The sequence below is a fragment of the Pan paniscus genome, chromosome 23 (genome assembly GCF_029289425.2).
Source record: "Pan paniscus chromosome 23, NHGRI_mPanPan1-v2.0_pri, whole genome shotgun sequence".
In the NCBI taxonomy this organism is placed as follows: domain Eukaryota; kingdom Metazoa; phylum Chordata; class Mammalia; order Primates; family Hominidae; genus Pan; species Pan paniscus.
Genome location: NC_085927.1, coordinates 29,065,830 through 29,082,223, shown reverse-complemented (window position 1 = coordinate 29,082,223; position 16,394 = coordinate 29,065,830). Strand labels below are relative to the sequence as shown.

At 48.2% G+C, this 16,394-nt stretch overlaps 2 protein-coding genes and 1 long non-coding RNA gene across 7 annotated transcripts in view; 2 read left to right on the top strand and 1 right to left on the bottom strand.

The window, feature by feature from the left end:
• UFD1 (ubiquitin recognition factor in ER associated degradation 1) overlaps positions 1-7,361 on the top strand; it is a 29,239-nt gene extending 21,878 nt beyond the window's left edge. For all 3 annotated transcript variants that reach the window (XM_003814045.4, XM_034949236.2, XM_055105609.1), the window contains 5 exons: positions 416-481; positions 700-747; positions 1,566-1,654; positions 2,494-2,575; positions 6,547-7,361. In XM_003814045.4, coding sequence (XP_003814093.1) covers positions 416-481; positions 700-747; positions 1,566-1,654; positions 2,494-2,575; positions 6,547-6,621 — 360 coding nt within the window. In that variant the 3' untranslated portion in view covers positions 6,622-7,361. The remainder of the gene's footprint in view (positions 1-415; positions 482-699; positions 748-1,565; positions 1,655-2,493; positions 2,576-6,546) is intronic.
• Positions 7,362-8,701: 1,340 nt separating this feature from the next.
• On the bottom strand, positions 8,702-9,424 carry LOC134730129 (uncharacterized). Its single transcript, XR_010111805.1, has 2 exons — positions 8,965-9,424; positions 8,702-8,848 (listed from the first exon to the last, which is right to left on the bottom strand). It is a non-coding gene; the product is annotated as an uncharacterized LOC134730129 (long non-coding RNA).
• Positions 9,425-9,490: 66 nt separating this feature from the next.
• C23H22orf39 (chromosome 23 C22orf39 homolog) lies at positions 9,491-16,394 on the top strand. 3 transcript variants are annotated; one of them, XM_008966645.5, is made up of 3 exons: positions 9,491-9,625; positions 9,745-9,912; positions 15,586-16,394. In XM_008966645.5, the coding sequence occupies exons 1-3, from the start codon at positions 9,491-9,493 to the stop codon at positions 15,634-15,636; spliced, it is 354 nt and encodes a 117-aa protein (XP_008964893.1). In that variant the 3' UTR covers positions 15,637-16,394. The 3 variants fall into 3 exon arrangements, with proteins under 3 accessions (XP_008964893.1, XP_014198703.1, XP_008964892.1); XM_014343217.4 differs by having other exon boundaries at positions 13,972-16,394; XM_008966644.6 differs by having other exon boundaries at positions 12,896-16,394.

The following is a 16,394-nucleotide window of genomic DNA, read 5'->3' as shown; positions in this document are numbered from 1 at the left end:
CCAGGGCTTAGGACTGGTGGAGGGGGCTGGGAGACAGCTGGGTATGGTTATAAAAAGACAACATGGGCAATCCTAGTGGTGGTGAAACTGTTCTACATCTCAACTGTGGTGGATACATGCCCCACACAGTGATTACATTGTGTAGAACTAAAGATACCCATGAACAAAAACATGTAAAACTGGGGAAATCTGAATAAGAGCAGTGGGTTGTGCCAGTGTTGATATCCTGGCAGCAATACTTTACTGTAATTTTGTAAGATGCTACCGTTGGGAAAACTGGGCAAGTGTACAAGGCATCTTTTGTATTATTTCTTAAAACTGCATGTGAATCTACAGTTGTCTCAATTAAAAACAAAAAAGGAAGCCAAGGGTGGTCATGTCTCAATATTTTACTTTTAAAATCCTGGAAACACAGGTGGACTTTGATGCTCCCCTGGGCTACAAAGAACCCGAAAGACAAGTCCAGCATGAGGAGTCGACAGTAAGTGTTATCCTCAGTGTCCTTTGCTGTCCTGCTGCATGCTGCTTTTGAGTTCCTGGCAGTGGCTCGTGGGTGGCCTCTGCTAGTGTTGGTGTAGTCATATCCTCTGCGTCCCTTCCAGCCATGCTTCCGGGGGACGTCCTAGCCGGGGGTGGGGGTGAGAGGGAAGCTGGGTGTCCCCGCTGAGGAGCTCACCTGTTTTTCTTTTTCCCTATCAGGAAGGTGAAGCCGACCACAGTGGCTATGCTGGAGAGCTGGGCTTCCGCGTGAGTACCAGACCACTTGACTTATATTGCTGTGCCCTCTGCTCCTTGAAATTAGAGCACTCACTCAAGGTGTTCTCCATGATGCTCGATGGACATCAGCAGGGGTTAGGCCTCTGGGTACCTGTGCACATGCAAATCTGCCACTCGCTCAGTTACCAAACCCTTTTGTATCCACTCTCTCCTGGAATCTTCCCAACAGCCCCATAAGGCAGCCCAGATTTTTAAGAATTTCTAACCTACCGAAGAGTTTAAATAGTACAGTAGACATATACTGTTCCCTTAGGTTCACCAAAAGTTACCACATTTGCTTTCTCTCTCTTGTAAATCATGTTTCCTTTTTTCTTTGCCTGTACCATGTAGGTTGCAAACATGACCCTTAGCATAACCACTGGCAAGGCTCCATGGGAAACAGGTGGAGGTGGTTCATGTGTGGGCACTGAGGTGGCAGGAGGTGCCAGGAAGCAGCAGAGAGGGCAGAATGATGGGAAGCTGAGCTATGGGGCAGTCACAACAGTAGCCTTAGTCCACCCATAGAGCTTGAACTGGGTGGCCCTGCAGAGGCAGGGATCAGGTCTTTTAACCCAATACTGACTGCTGGCTGCCCTTGGCCAAGTGGCTGTCTTCAGCTCATGGCCACCCCCTGAGGAACTGGGCAGAGTTCTTAGCTGCCAGCACCCCAGCAGTTGAGGAGTCAGGGCTTCAGTCCTGAAGGGGTCTGCACAGCACCCCCAGCTCACATCCCTGCAGTGATCTCCAAGCAAAGGACATATCGTCCTCACACTTGGGCTTATTATATGACTCACCTACTTCCTGTCTAGGCTTTCTCTGGATCTGGCAATAGACTGGATGGAAAGAAGAAAGGGGTAGAGCCCAGCCCCTCCCCAATCAAGCCTGGAGATATTAAAAGGTAGGTCTGTCCTGGCTCTCCTCCAGGACAGGAGGAGGATCTGTGCCAGCCTGCTGGGGTCGGGCAGCCTCACCCCAGTTCTGGAGACAAAGCCTGGGTCAGTAGTCTCCCAAGGGACTAAAACCCTTAGCTGCTCTCCTTGGTGGGGTGGAGCACAACATGTCCCTCCTTCCACAGTGCCACCCCCAGTACCACTGTGGTCCAGCCTCTCTCCATACCCCCAATTCAGCCTCTTCTTGCCCCCACTGGCTTTCCTAAGATGCGCGTCTGATCAGATCTGTCTCTTACTCAAAACCTTTCTGGTCCCTATTTGGTGATCTGCCTATTTTCCTGTTTTGTGACTTTGAATTATTAATCAGGTCACATTATCTCAGTTCCCCTGAAAGTTCCCTGAGGAGCTACCTCAGATGTGCTTCTGTTGCTGGGTCCGGGGACCCACAGCAGACCCTTCCTCTGGTGGCCATGATGGCAGGGGCAGGGCTGAGGTGTGTCAGTTGTCTGTTGTGTGTGTGAAATCAGAATACTGGAGTGAGAGTCTAGCCACCTCAGGGGGTTCTGTGAAGCTCAGGACAGTGACAGTGAGGGCTTCCCAATCCTTCAGATGACCCCTCTCCATAGACAGGTACAGAGCCTAAAGCCCCTGGCCCTATACCCAATATTGATACCAAACCAAGAAGTCAGTTACTTTCTGCTTCCCTCCTGGGAGGATGCCAGGAAGCACCAAAGGGCCCAGGTGGGGTGCAGCAGCATCTTTTCTGCGTTCCTCTTGACGGTCAAAAATGAATTTTAGTCCTTTTTTCCTGGAAATAACATTTCTCTGTCTCTGTCTCTTCTTACAGAGGAATTCCCAATTATGAATTTAAACTTGGTAAGATAACTTTCATCAGAAATTCACGTCCCCTTGTCAAAAAGGTTGAAGAGGTGAGTGTATTTCCTTGTATTTCCTTGGTTGGTAATGAGGAGATTTATTTGCTAGTGATGACTGAAGTTCTTGGCATTCTGAGTAGGGGTGTGCATTAGTCTGTTTCCAAGCTGCTGGTAAAGATGTACCCGAGACTGGGCAATTTACAAAAGAAAGAGGTTTAATGGACTTACAGTTCACATGGCTGGGGAGGCCTCACAATCATGGCAGGGGGCAAGTCACATCTTACATGGATGGTAGCAGGCAGAGAAAAAGCTGGTGTAGGGAAACACCTACTTATAAAACCATCAGATCTCATGAGACTTATTCACTATCACGATAACAGCACGGAAAAGACCCGCCCTCATGACTCAGTTACCTCCCACTGACTCAGTTACCTCCCACCTGGTCCCTCCCACAACACGTGGTAATTCACGATGAGATTTGAGTGGGGACGCAGCCAAACCACATGAGGGTGTCTGTCATGTTTTCCCTTTCCTAGGGTCCCTCTGCTCCCTGGTGTCCTGTTTTTTTCTGTAGAGCTGGTGTGGGGTGTATGAAACAGAAGACTTGCAGCATGGGGGTCAGGAGCTCTGTCTTGCTCTAGAGCCGACTCCAGGCTCTGTTATCACAGAACTGTGTGCCCTGGGTGGGCTTCGTCTTCCAACAGAGACCTTGAACTTCAAATATAGGCAGCACCTTCTAGCTGAGCAGGGTGGTGGTGGGACAGAGGAAGGCAAGGGCTGAGCATCCTGTAGACATGGGCACTTTGTGGGAGTGTGGCCAGGCCTGGCAGCAACTGGAACGCAGTCACCTCTGTGTGATGAGGATTTCTACAACACCAGCGCTTCAGACCCATCGCTCTCCTGGTTTCTTTTCTCAAAGGATTGGACCCTTGAGGATCCAGGATTAGGGCGGAGGGCAGATGTACTGAGCCACCCATGCAGGACCAGCTGCTACATGGGAGCCATCCCAATTACTGAACTCTTTTCTCTAGCACTTGGGGTGGTTGGGGACAGAGACCACTGTGAAGTTTGCACACCTGGTCCTACTCACAACCACTTCTGGGCTCAAATGTTCAAGTTGAAACAGCATTGGGCATTGGGACCTTTCAGGCTCAGAGGAGCAAACATAGTGGCCAGTCAGACCTCACCCTCCAGCTCCTCCTTCAGGCACCATCCAGGCTTCACCAGCTACAGGCTGCCTTTCTCACTAAAAGCCAGTGCCTGACTCCGACCTAAGACCTTAGCATGGGACGTCCCCCAGGCTGACTGTGACCTGACTGTTGCAAATTTACAGAAGGCAGGGGAGGCCAGTGGGCACAGCAGGCCTGTTTGACCATAAATACGTATTTAAGAAGTATATGTTTAAAGATGGGATTGAAGACATATTTAGCTCTACTCCATCCTGCAGCCCCACTAAGGCTGTGGCTAAAGGTCATGAGGTAAGAAAGACAGTGGAAGAGGAGGCAACTACAAGGCTTTGGAAGCCCCAGGTACCTTAGTAGACCATAGAAAGCCTAGAAGCAGTTCTGTGTAGATTGTGGAATTCTCAAAAGGCACCTCTAGAAATGAGGGACTAAAGACAGAATTCTGTTACTAAGCAGTTAGAGCTGCATTACCCTCCCTCCCCCATCCCAGAAGGCTGGAGGCTCGACTCCAGTAGGTCTCTAGACTACTATCTCTGAAGTGAAGGCCACAGTCAGAAAGCTTTCCATTCCAGCATCTAAATAATAGAGGATTTGTGGGAAGAACAGCCACAGAAACCAAAGGAGCAGAAATCATCAGGGAAATAGTTTCCCCAAAGATGGGCACAATTTTGCAGATTTGAAGGGCTCACTGAGTTCCAGCAAAATGAATGAAAATAGCCCCACTTTGAGGCAAAGAAAGATCCTAAAGCTTCTAGAGAGAGAACAGAGGTATCACCATGCATTAAGGACATCATCAGCCAAGCGCCATGGCTCACACCTGTAATCCCAACACTTTGGGAGGCTGATGCGGGAAGATCATCTGAGCCCAGGAGTTTGAGACCAGCCTGGGCAATATAGGGAGACCCTGTCTCTACAGAAAATTTTAAAAATTAGCCAAGCTACTTTAATGCTGAGTTGGGAGCATCACTTGAGCCTTGGGAGGTGGAGGCTGCTGTGAGCTGAGATCACACCACTGCACTCCAGCCTGGGTAACAGTAAGTCCCTGTCTCCCAAAAAAAGGGACATCATCTTAGCAGGACACAGAGGAAACTAGAAGATAGTGGAGCAATATACTCAAAATTCTGAGGGGAAATTTTTTCCAACCTAAAATTCTGTACCAACTCTTATGAGCTGGATTGTGTCCCTCCAGTGTTTCTGTGTTGAAGCCCTAACCCCCAGTAACTCAGATAGGGCCATTTAAAGAAGCAATTAAGTTAAAATAAGACCATTAGAGTTGGCCGTAATTCAATCTGGTGTCCTTTTAAGAAGAGGAAATTTGGACATAGGAAGGGCCATGTGAGGACACAGCAAGAAGGCAGCCATCTGCAAGCCAAGGAAAAGGGTATCAGAGGAAACCAAACCTGCTGACACCTTGATCCTGCACTTCTAGCCTCCAAAACTATGAAGAATAAATTTCTGTTGTTTGAGCCACCCTATCTTTGGCATTTTATATGGCAGCCCTAGCAGACTAACATACCAACCAGCCTATCAATGAAATATGAGAGTAGAAAAAAGGAACTCACAGGAAGATAATCCTCATGCATCTTTTCTCAGGAAGCTCCTAGGAGGTGTCCCTCACTAAAATGAAGGAATAAGGTAGAAATAAGAAAGTCATAGAATCCAGGAAATAAGGAGCCCCCACTAACATGTACGGCACCTAGAGAAGGGCCAGTCCAGGTACGGCAGGGTGAAGGCCCAGGAGACACAGGTTTGTCAAAACAGATGAACTCCACGCAATGCAGGCTGTGATTGAATAGAGGAAGAAGCCAAACACAGCTATTGACACCAGGATAAATGGAAGGCTGTGCGGCAAAGGAAGACTAAATGCAGCTGTGACTCAAATTTACATGAATGTGACCACATAAATACTAAACAGTGCTCTATTGCAGGTATAACATGCTACAGTTAGTGGGGAGCCAGGTGCAGGGATGTGTGTTGAACATTCCAGAATCCTCTTCTTCCTAGGGAAAAGTTGAGATAATGCCTCAGACTGACTAGCAATAAAAGCATGTGAAAAAAAATATGTGCAGTTTTCAAAGGCTTGGGAAAAAACAATCCCTCTTTCTGCTGATGGAAGGATAGCTTAGTGGAATGTTTCTGAGGGCTGGTTGGTCTCTATATGTTAAAAGCATTAAAAGTGTGTACACACTTTGACCCAGGAATTTGAGCTCTAAAAAATCAGAGTTGTGTGCAAATACATTAAGCTGCTTACCACAGCAATGTCCACTGGTAGAAAACTGGCCCTCCTACATGATGGAATTCTTTTTTACAGAATTCAGTTCTGTAGCCTTGGGAGTATACTAGACAGGAAGTTTATTGGCATGAGATTTCAGAATTAAGTGGGAAAACAATTCTTTAAGCATGTACAGAAAAGTGACCTGAAATGTTTTTGGGTGATGAACTTACAGATTTTTTTTTTTTTTTTTGAGGCAGGGTCTTGCTCTGTTGCTCTGCCATCCAGGCTGGAGCAGTGGCACAGTCATAGCTCACTATGGCCCTGGCTCAAACCATCCTCCCGTCTCAGCCTCCCAAGTAGCTGGGACCATAGGCACATACCACACCAAGCTATTTTTGGTAGAGATGGGATCTCACTATGTTGCCCAGGCTGGTCTTGAACTCCTGGGCTCAAGTGATCCTCCCACCTAGGCCTCCCAAAGTGCTGGGATTACAGGTGTCAGCTATCGTGTCCAGCCTGAGATATTTCTTATGAGTAATGTGGATGGTACGTGAGTCCATAGAGTAAGGCATTTATTGTAAACCTCCAGGGAGTTTCTGAAAATAGTATCTTCTCTTCAAACCTAGGATGAAGCTGGAGGCAGATTCGTCGCTTTCTCTGGAGAAGGACAATCGTTGCGTAAAAAGGGAAGAAAGCCCTAAGTGAGGACTGTTGGCTGATTGGAAAATAATAAAAGAATCATTTGCAACATCTTGGCTTTTAGTTACTGGCACTGACAGGGACGAGCCTCATCAGAGAATACTCTGTTACTTAAGATTTATTTAGAGTTACCTAAGAATTATCAAGTTTGACTTGGAAGTGGAGCAGCAGGACTTTGTAGTTGTATGCTTGATTTGGGGAAAGACAAAGTAGATAGCTGCCTCCTCACCTCTTCACGCTTTCAGCTTGAGGGGAGCTCCCACTGCCTCAGCAGGAGCAATTCTGCATCCCTAATTCTGTCAAAACCTATGAAGGTGACTAAATTGTCTAACATGAAGTGTTCTTTCTTTTTCTTCATTTATCCTTTCTTTTCCTACGTCAATTGCATAGGTGTCAGTCTTTGGCCTAAAAAAAGGCTTTAAATAGACATGTGTTCTATAAGTAGTGGCTGTCCCACTACTGTGGCTGCAATTTAAGTATTTGACAAAGAATGTTTCTATTTTTATTTTACATATTTTTTTCAAAAACACCACTCAGAAGAACCTGATCTGAATGAGTTTGCACTTTTATTCTCATTTCATATGGACATAACTGGCTCCTTAGTGAATCTGTTCATAGTGAAACAACTCCATGGAGAAGCAAACATGTGAATGTTAGAATGAACAAATGCTAAAGCGATGTTCCTCTCCTTCTTCCCTACTCCCCAACTCCCAATTTTAATTTATTAAATCATCCAAGCTTCTGCTGGCCTGTCTTTATTTTTTATCCGTATTTATTTGGTCTTAGATCTTCACTTTCTATAACGTGAGATCTTTTGACATGCTAATCTGATTATTTTAAATTTGTTCCCATGAGCCACTGTGCCTGGCCCCATTGGGAATAATTCTAAGCCAAGAATTTCAAGTAAAAACAGGCAATAACTAAAGCCTAAATCTAAATGTTTGATTAGGTACTAACACAGACTGGTGGTTGGGCCTCTGACCATAACTGAAGGCCTGTTGGCAGGTGCTCCGTGTTCCATCTCACCATTAGAAAATTGTCCCTCTGGGGCTTCTCCTGGAGAAAGTAGGAAGAAACAAGGCTGCCTGATCCCTAGGTGGCAATGGCTAAGCCCAGCAGGGTCCCCCATGAGCCAGGGCTAACCCTGCTTCCAGGCATGGGGGTCCTGCCCTGGTCAGGGCCCCTCCAACACTCCAGAGAGGAGAGAATGGTGGCCCCAGGGTCTATCCACGTCTTCAGTGAAGAGTGTCTATGAGTGTCATGATGTTCAGTATTTGGCCTGTGGCACAAACCATCATCACTGGAAATGGGCGTGGTTTTGGAAGGCATGAGCACTGTGGGGACTTACCTGAGCCTCCACTGACAAAGTCTCAGTTTTACTAGCAGAGGGAGAAACGCTTGGTGGGTAGACAGCCTTCATTTGCAGGATCACATCAGCTAACAGATTGTCACTTTATGCATAATGAAGAATGTTACAGTACCTCTGGCTCTGGGTTTTTGTCTTCACTAAGCAACACCTGCTGTGTATGCAGTGAAACGCCTGGTCCTTTGCTGGAGGCACACTCCCCTGCCTGGACCAGGATGGATTCCATTGCAGAGCCTTTTAATGACACAGTGGGGCCAGTTGGAGCACTGATCCTGGTCATTACTCCTGCACCCTGGCCTGCAGCCTTCCTCTCAGTGTCTTATTTGGGCTTGGTCCTTGAGCTGGCTGCCTCAACAGCAGGACCCCTGGTAAAACTGCAGCTTTCTGATCCACCTCCAGGGAGTCTGTCCCAGTGTCATTCCTGGGACTGGCCCAGCAGTCCCAGGATTTGTATCAGTGGATACTGAGGATTTGTTATCAGTGAAGTGGGAGAACCGCAGCATAGGTACTGCAGGGCGTTTCTGCAAGCCCACCAGCCTCCTCTTTACTTGCCTTTGTTGCCTCTTGTGCATTGCTCCTTTTTATAAACGTCCCAGCCAGGCACTGGCGCTCCGCCTATAATCCTAGCACTTTGGGAGGCCAAAGTGAGAGGGTCGCTTGAGGCCAAACTAGCCTGGGTAACTTAGCAAGACCCCATCTTTACAAAAAAAAAAAAAAAAAAAAAAAAAAAAAAAATTAAAAATTAGCCTGGTGAGGCTGTGCATGCTTTTGGTCCCAGCTGTTCGGAGTCCAGGAGTTTGAGGTTGCAGTAAGCCATGAACACGCCACGCCACTGCACTAAGCCTGGGTGACACAGCAAGACCCTGTCTCGAAAAACGAATAAGGTAAATGTTACATGTCTCCCGCACCCTTAGAATAGAACTACAGACATCCAAGCCACTCCTACCCCGCTCACCCCTGCTACACACCGCCTCCATACCTTTGACCGGCCTATGGCTGTACTCGGATTGCATTCTCAGCCTCCACTTCAAGCCTGCGTTCCCTGGGGAGGTCATTCAACCCTAGATCCACCATATGTCATGCCCAACCAATCTCAGTTACTTTGCGAGTTCACCTCCATCCTGAGTGGACGCTCAAGCAAGACTGCTGGAGCTGCAGATCTGGGAGGTTCGCTGCACCACCTTGATGCTCAGTATGTACTTTTGAAAATATACCGGATTGTTGAGATTTGAGAAAATCTCATAAAGCTGCTGAAAAGAACTGGCCAGAGCCGTGTGATTTGAGAGGCGGCTGACGTAAGGTAGCTGCGCGGCCCAGGATGCCCGCCTGGCCCTGAGTGAATGGCGCTGTCGTCGCGGTGGTCGCGTAGGCTCCGCGCCAGGCCTCGCCCCGGATTTACCCTGCGACCCCGGCCCTCCGCGCACGCCGCAGCCGCCCTCGGTTGCTATTGGTTGCTCGTCCTGTTTGTCGGCGCTTCTCGAAGAAGGGGGCGAAGACGTAATTGAATGTGTCGGTGCTCATTAGTTCTTCTGTCAGTCGATCACGAGGTGCCGTTTTCTTCATTCTTCATTGGCTGGCGGACTGAGGGGCGGGCTTGGCGCGCCGGTCGCCCAGACATGGCGGACGGCAGCAGCTGGCAGGTGAGTGTGCTGGATCGGAGCCGGGAACCACCGGGGTCTTCCGGAGGGAGGGAACGGGACTGGCTCGGGGCGTAGGGCGCGGCCGCCGGGCCCCGCTCAGGCGCCGCCTCTCGCCGCAGCCGCCGCGCCCCTGCGAGGCCTACCGCGCCGAGTGGAAGCTCTGCCGCAGCGCCAGGCACTTCCTACACCACTACTACGTCCACGGCGAGCGGCCGGCCTGCGAACAGTGGCAGCGCGACCTGGCCAGCTGCCGCGACTGGGAGGAGCGCCGGAGCGCCGAGGCCCAGGTGCGCCGGGAGGGAGCGGGGCGGCGCTTCGGAGCGCCTTGCAGGGCCCAGCTTTCCCCACCCCTCCACGCCCCATGCCCCGCGACCTAGCCGGGGACTGACGGGGTCCCTATCCTCCTCACGCTTCCTTTCTTTTGAGAGATTGTGTAAATTAGCATATCAACAGGACTTTCAGAGGGCGTGAAAGACAAAGGAGGAGACCAGCGAGGAGGGTGTAGAGTGGTTTAGAGAGGGAAGAGGGCAGCCGTCCGGTGTTAGGGTCATCAGCTGGCCTACGCAGGAGGTGATGTTGCTGAGTCCTGAGTGACCAGGAGCCAGCCTTCATCCAGCCCCGGTAGACACCGCTGAGAAACAGATAAGGCCTGGGTTCCTGAAGCAGAGGGTAGGTGGATGGTTGGAGAGCGGTATACCAGGGACCTGGCGGGCCTTGATACGGAGTTTAGAGTTTAGTCTAAAGTGTGCTGGGAGGCATAATTCGATTTATATCTTTAAAAGATCAGTCTGTTAGCAAAGTGTGGTGGCGTGCACCTGTGGTCCCAGCTACTTGGGAGGGTGAGGCGGGAGGATCGCCTAAGCCCAGGAGTTCAAAGCTGCAGTGAGCTATGGTCACACCACTGCACACCAGCCTGGATAACAGAGGGAGACCTGTCTCAGGGGGAAAAAAAAGAGAGAGGGTAAAAAAAGTTCAATCTGTTTGCTAGGGTGTAGAGAATATATTACAGGAGCAGAGAGACCGGTAAGGAGGTGGTCCTAGTTGTTTTTTCGTCCAGCAAATATGTACCACATTGGGTGCTCTTGGGGATGCACGAGTGATAAGAAGAGTCTCTGCCCTCCTGGCACCCACACTGTAGTGTAGAATACAGTGCTACGGTGGACCCCTTGTGGGAGAGGAGATGGAGAGAAGCCAGCCGAAAGGTGCGAGGCTCATGGGGAGTGCCAAGGAATGAGAATCAATGGGACTGATCAACACTTCAACATTATTAAGTGTATACAGTGATCTGAAAGAGATGAACTGATGTGGAAACCAGACTGCTGTATAAAAGAAAATGATGACTATTCCATAATATGTCAAAGTCAAAAAAAGTAAGAAAGCTGACAGCTTATATAGCAAGAGATTGATAACTTTAATGTATATATATGTGCGTGTGTGTGTATAAAGAGCTGTTATATATATATCAATAAGAAATATAGGGATTATTTCAGAATGGAAAAATGGCCAAAGGACACAAAGAAGCAATTCATTAAAAAAGAAAGCCAGCTGGGCATGGTGGTGGGCACCTGTAATCTCGGCACTTTGGGAGGCCGAGGCAAGGGGATCGCTTGAGCCCAGGAGCTTGAGACCAGCCATGGGCAACATGGTGAGACTCCATCTTTATAAAAATAATAAAAAAGGAGAAAAGCCTGGGCATGGTGGCTCATGCCTGTAATCCTAGCACTTTGGGAGGCCGAGGTGGGCAGATCACCTGAGGTCAGGAGTTTGAGACCAGCCTGGCAACATGGCAAAACCCCATCTCTACTAAAAATACGAAAATTAGCCACGCATAGTGGCAAACACCTGTAATCTCAGCTACTCGGGAGGCTGAGATAGGAGAATTGCTTGAACCTGGGAGGCGGAGGTTGCAATGAGCCGAGATCGTGTCACTGCACTCCAGCCTGGGCAACAGAGTAAGACTCCCTCTCAAGAAAAAAAAAGAAAAAATCAAATGGCCAGGTGTCAGGTATATAAGTCTAAATGACAGTAACAGCAGAAAGTGGTGTTGATAGAGGTTTGAAGAATTCTGGGTAGTTGTGCAGTGTTGGTGGGGGTGTCAGGTGTTCTGATTATGTAAATGTCAGATACATACCTTTTGACCTTAAGTTTTACTTCTGGAACTTTATCCCAGGGAAGTAATTGGATAACAGTGTACAGTTAAAAGTTCAGAATGCTAATTATGTTTTTGATACTGCAAAAGCTGAAAACAACCTAAATTTCACTAATAGACATTTGACCAAATAGCTTTTTCCACAAAGTGAAATACCAGATAGCCTTTGAAAAGAATGGTCGGTCATCTCCCTGGGTATGGAAAAGTGCCTACAGTGTATTGTTTAGTGAAAAGAAAGCAGGAAGTAGACTAGCCAGCAAAAGATTATCCTATCTTTAGGGAAACATGTTAGCTCTAAAATGTGGACCAAAAAAAGACATCAGGGAAGCTGTTAACTGCCGCATTGGGAATGGACATTTGGGAATCTTTAATATTCTGTACTACATTTCTGATAGCTTTTTAAACACGATCAAAATATTTTATTTGAGGCAATAGAGCTTGAACAAAGACAGACATGTAGACAGATTAAGTTATCTGTGTAAAGAGGCTCACATAGCACCTGATACCTACCAAGGGCCGACAGCAAAGGTCACCCATGTTGTGATACACTGACTTGTGTCTGTATTGGGAGACAGTAGCCAAGAGAAGCTGATGGGTTAAGTGGCACTTGTGGCACCACTCAGGCGGGTGGTCTGTCCTCTGGACTCTTCCCACCCTTCCAGGATACCCAGGACATGTATTTCTTCCCCGTCTTCCTCCCTTCTCCCTAACACGCTCCTCCCTGCAGCTCCCCACAGCTGCTCTCTCAGACTCTTCTCTCCTCTCCACCCAGCACCCCCAGGCTCACTCTCAGCAGGTGAATATGCCCCAGACTCACGAGGTCAACCAGAGCCATTGAGCCCTGAGGTCCAGGAGAAGATATTTAAAAATTCCTCAAATTATTATGACCTATTCAGTAGTTTTTCACAGTAGCTTGTGAGAAAAAAAATGATCTCCATCTCTGTGCGCTAATATGGAAGAATCGCCAAGGTATAGTAGGTGGAAGCAGCTGTGCTGCAGAGTGGTGTGTACCATAGGCCCTGCCTGTCCATCTGTGTTTCAGAGGGTGATGAGAGGGGGGAGGTACAGGGGTCTTGAGGGTGCTCAGAGCCTGGGGAGTGACTAGAGTCTTATTTGCACAGCAATCCCTCTGTGAGAGCGAGCGGGCACGAGTCCGGGCTGCACGGAAGCACATCCTGGTGTGGGCCCCGAGGCAGAGCCCCCCTCCAGACTGGCATCTCCCTCTGCCGCAGGAGAAGGACGAGTGACAAGCATCCCTGCCATTGGCCTGTGCAGCTTCCTCAGTCTGTTTCAAGTTGCTGTTGCACAGCCCTGGGGACTGTGACCAGCCTACACAGTCTGGTGGGTCCCTGTGAGCTCTTGCTCGCAGGAACATGGAGCAGGACATTGCTAGCCCTACTTGCCCACCCCCCACCTGCATGCAGGATACCCTGACACTGCGATGTTCTGCAGGACAATTGCACCGCTTTAGAGCTTCCAGGAGGCCAAGCATTATGGCAGGTACTTGTGAGCAGCCAGGTCAGGCTGGGCATGGTAGCATAGGAGATGGCGGTCCTGAGGTCTAGGCTTCTCAGGTAAACTGAAGGGTAGCCCTGACCTGTGTGGACACACAGGTGGGTCATAATGAGGTAGCTAAACAGTTGTGCCACTGTGAATGTCTTTCCTAGTCCTTAGGAAACTGCCTGCCACGTCCCAGGTTTGGTGAGCATTGTGAGTGCTCACACTCTGCTCCACTCGCTCAGTTCCACTGCACATGCAGGCAGGTGTGCCGAGCAGGTAGGGCTTGCTGGCCCCTCTGCACCAGCAGGCTTCACTTCTTAGGCTCCCAGGTCGGCCCCTGGAGACTCTGGTTTTTAAGAAATGCACACAGCTACAGAACACACAACCTTGCATGAAGAGGGTTTGTGGACTCAGCTGAAGAAATCCAAGTCCAAGACATATGGAATTAAGGACTCCTTCCCTCAAAATTTCCCCTGGTGGTTAATGTATCAAAAGCCATTTCATCTGATTTCAAATAGAAGCTGAAAATTAAGTTCACATTTGTTAGATTTTGTGTGTAACAGTGTTGTACCTGGACAGTATTAGAAATTTGTATGCTTATTCTCTTGTTAAGTGTTTTAAAATGTATGAACCACCAAAAACACTATTTCTTGAAGAGGTCTGTTTATTACTAATAGAATGGTTTCTCATCCTATAGTGGCCCTGTTGTGTGATGCTGAGGGCTAGGCTGGGTCTGTGCCCAGCACCCTCCCTGCTCTCTTCCTGGACACAGGCAGCAAGTTGAATATCTTTTAATTTGTTCTTTGGGGCAGAATAATCTATCACGTCAGAAGGGTGTCCATTAAAGAACAGTATTTCCCTGCTTGAGTGTGTTTTCTCCTGTGCTCCCTAAGAGCCCCTGTCTGTGTCTGTGAACAGTGGGGGTGGGGGTGGGGGTTGTGCTCACGGGATCCCAAGAGCAGGAGCATCTAAAGAGGAGCCAGCGTTCCCCCATCATCAGGGGAGTACTGATGTGTCTAAGGCAACCAGGGTGCCTCCAGCATGGCTGTGGCTGGTTTAATAATGAGCATTTCCACCCAGTGAGGGAAGAGAGGAAGACTGCTAGAGATCTACAAGGTTTTTCTTACTCTTAAACACAGGGACGGGGCATCTGAATTTGCAGTCTGCTGTAATCCCAGCACTTTGGGAGGCCAAGGTGGGTGGATCACTTGAGGTCTGGAGTTTGAGACCAGCCTAGCCAACATGGTTGAAACCCCCCATCTCTATTAAAAATACAAACATTAACTGGGCATGGTGGCACGTGCCTGTGATCCCAGCTACTCGGGAAGCTGAGACAGGAGAATTGCTTGAACCCCAGAGGCAGAGGTTGCAGTGAGCTGAGATCGTGCCACTGTACTCCAGCCTGGGCGACAGAGTGAGACTCTGTGTCAAAGATAAAATAATAAAATGAATTTGCAGCCTGCATGTGATGCCTGGGATTGCAGCAGCTGCCTTCAGGTTCCTGGGGCGGAGCTGGAGAGTGCAGCAAAAGCCAGGGCATGCCAGCCAGCACCCCAGTCCATGAGGGGCCTCCCCTCAGTGCAGCCACGCTCCCTGCCACCTGCTTGTTTAGCATTGTGCGGCTGCATGCTCTGTTAGGAAGCATTAAGTCCTGCCTCTGTAGTGTGACTATCATATTTTGCCGCCTCCTTCACTACTCAAGTTCCACATCAACAGATAATCTCTCTGGACAGGATGTTCCTGCATTTGTTTCTGTGTCAATTCCTTCACAACATCTGAGTGTCCACATGTTGGACAGGGTTTGAGGCTTATAAGACCACAGTTTTGAAACAGACAAGTTGTCTTCAAAGAGTTTCTGTTGTAGTTTGGGTAAAAGACAGACATTAAACATCAATAAATAGGAATTTAAAACGGTGGCTGGATGTGGTGGCTCACAGCTGTTATCCCAGCACTTTGGGAGGCTGAGGTGGGAGGATTGCTTGAGCCCAGGAGTTCGAGACCAGCCTGGGCAACGTAACAAGACCCCATCTCTACAAAAAATAAATGAGCTATGCATGGTGGCATGCATTTGTAGTTCCAGCTACTTCGGAGGCTGAGATAGGAGGATCGTTTGAGCCCAGGAGTTTGAGGCTGCAGTGAGCCATGATTGTGCCCCACTGCACTTCAATCTGGGTGACAGAGCGATATCCTGTCTCAAAATAAAGAAAAATAAAATGGTGGTAATTTCTGAAGCAGTTTGGTATTTTATGGTGGTGGTATGAAGAAAACAAATACTGTAATAAGAGCAATATCTTTCAAACTTTTTGGACAGGTGCTAGGTGTGGTGGCTCACACCTGTAATCTCAGCTACTTGGGAGGCTGAGGCAGAAGAATCACTTGAGGATAGGAGTTTGAGGTTGCAGTCAGCTATGATCGTGCCACTGCACTCCAGCCTGGGCAACAGAGCAAGACCCCGTCTCTAAATAAATGTTTTAAAAATAAAAATAAATGTTTTGGATAAAACCCCATATTAATAATAAGTATTTTACATTATTATCTGGCATAGACTGTTATATATAGCATATTATTGTTGAAATACAAAACAATATGTATCCGTACTGTATGTGATATAGTGCCATTTTCAGTAACTGCTGTACACACAGCAACTCAGATGAAACTCAAGGAAATTCTTCAGAGCAAAAACAGCCAATCTTGAAAACATACATGTAGCAGGATTCCATTTATGTAACATTGGTGAAATAATGTAATTATAGAGATGGAAAACAGATTAAAGGTTACCAGGGGTTTAGGTTAGGGATGGTGAGGGGGTGGTTCATACGAGGGAGTCCTGTGGTGTTGAAAACCATCTGTCAGCCTGACTGGTGGTTACACAGGGCTATACATGAAGTTAAAATTGTGTAGAGTTAGGTACACAAAGGAGTACAGATGTAACTGGGGAAACCGAGTATGTTCTGTAGACTGTACCAATGTCAATTTCTGCGTCCTGATGCTGTGCTGTAGTGTACAAGGTGTTAACATTGCGGGAGGCTGGGGCAAGGGTACCCAGGACCTCCCTAGACAACCTCCTATGCAACCTCCTGTGAATCTATAATTACTTCAAAATAAAAAGTTGAAAACAAA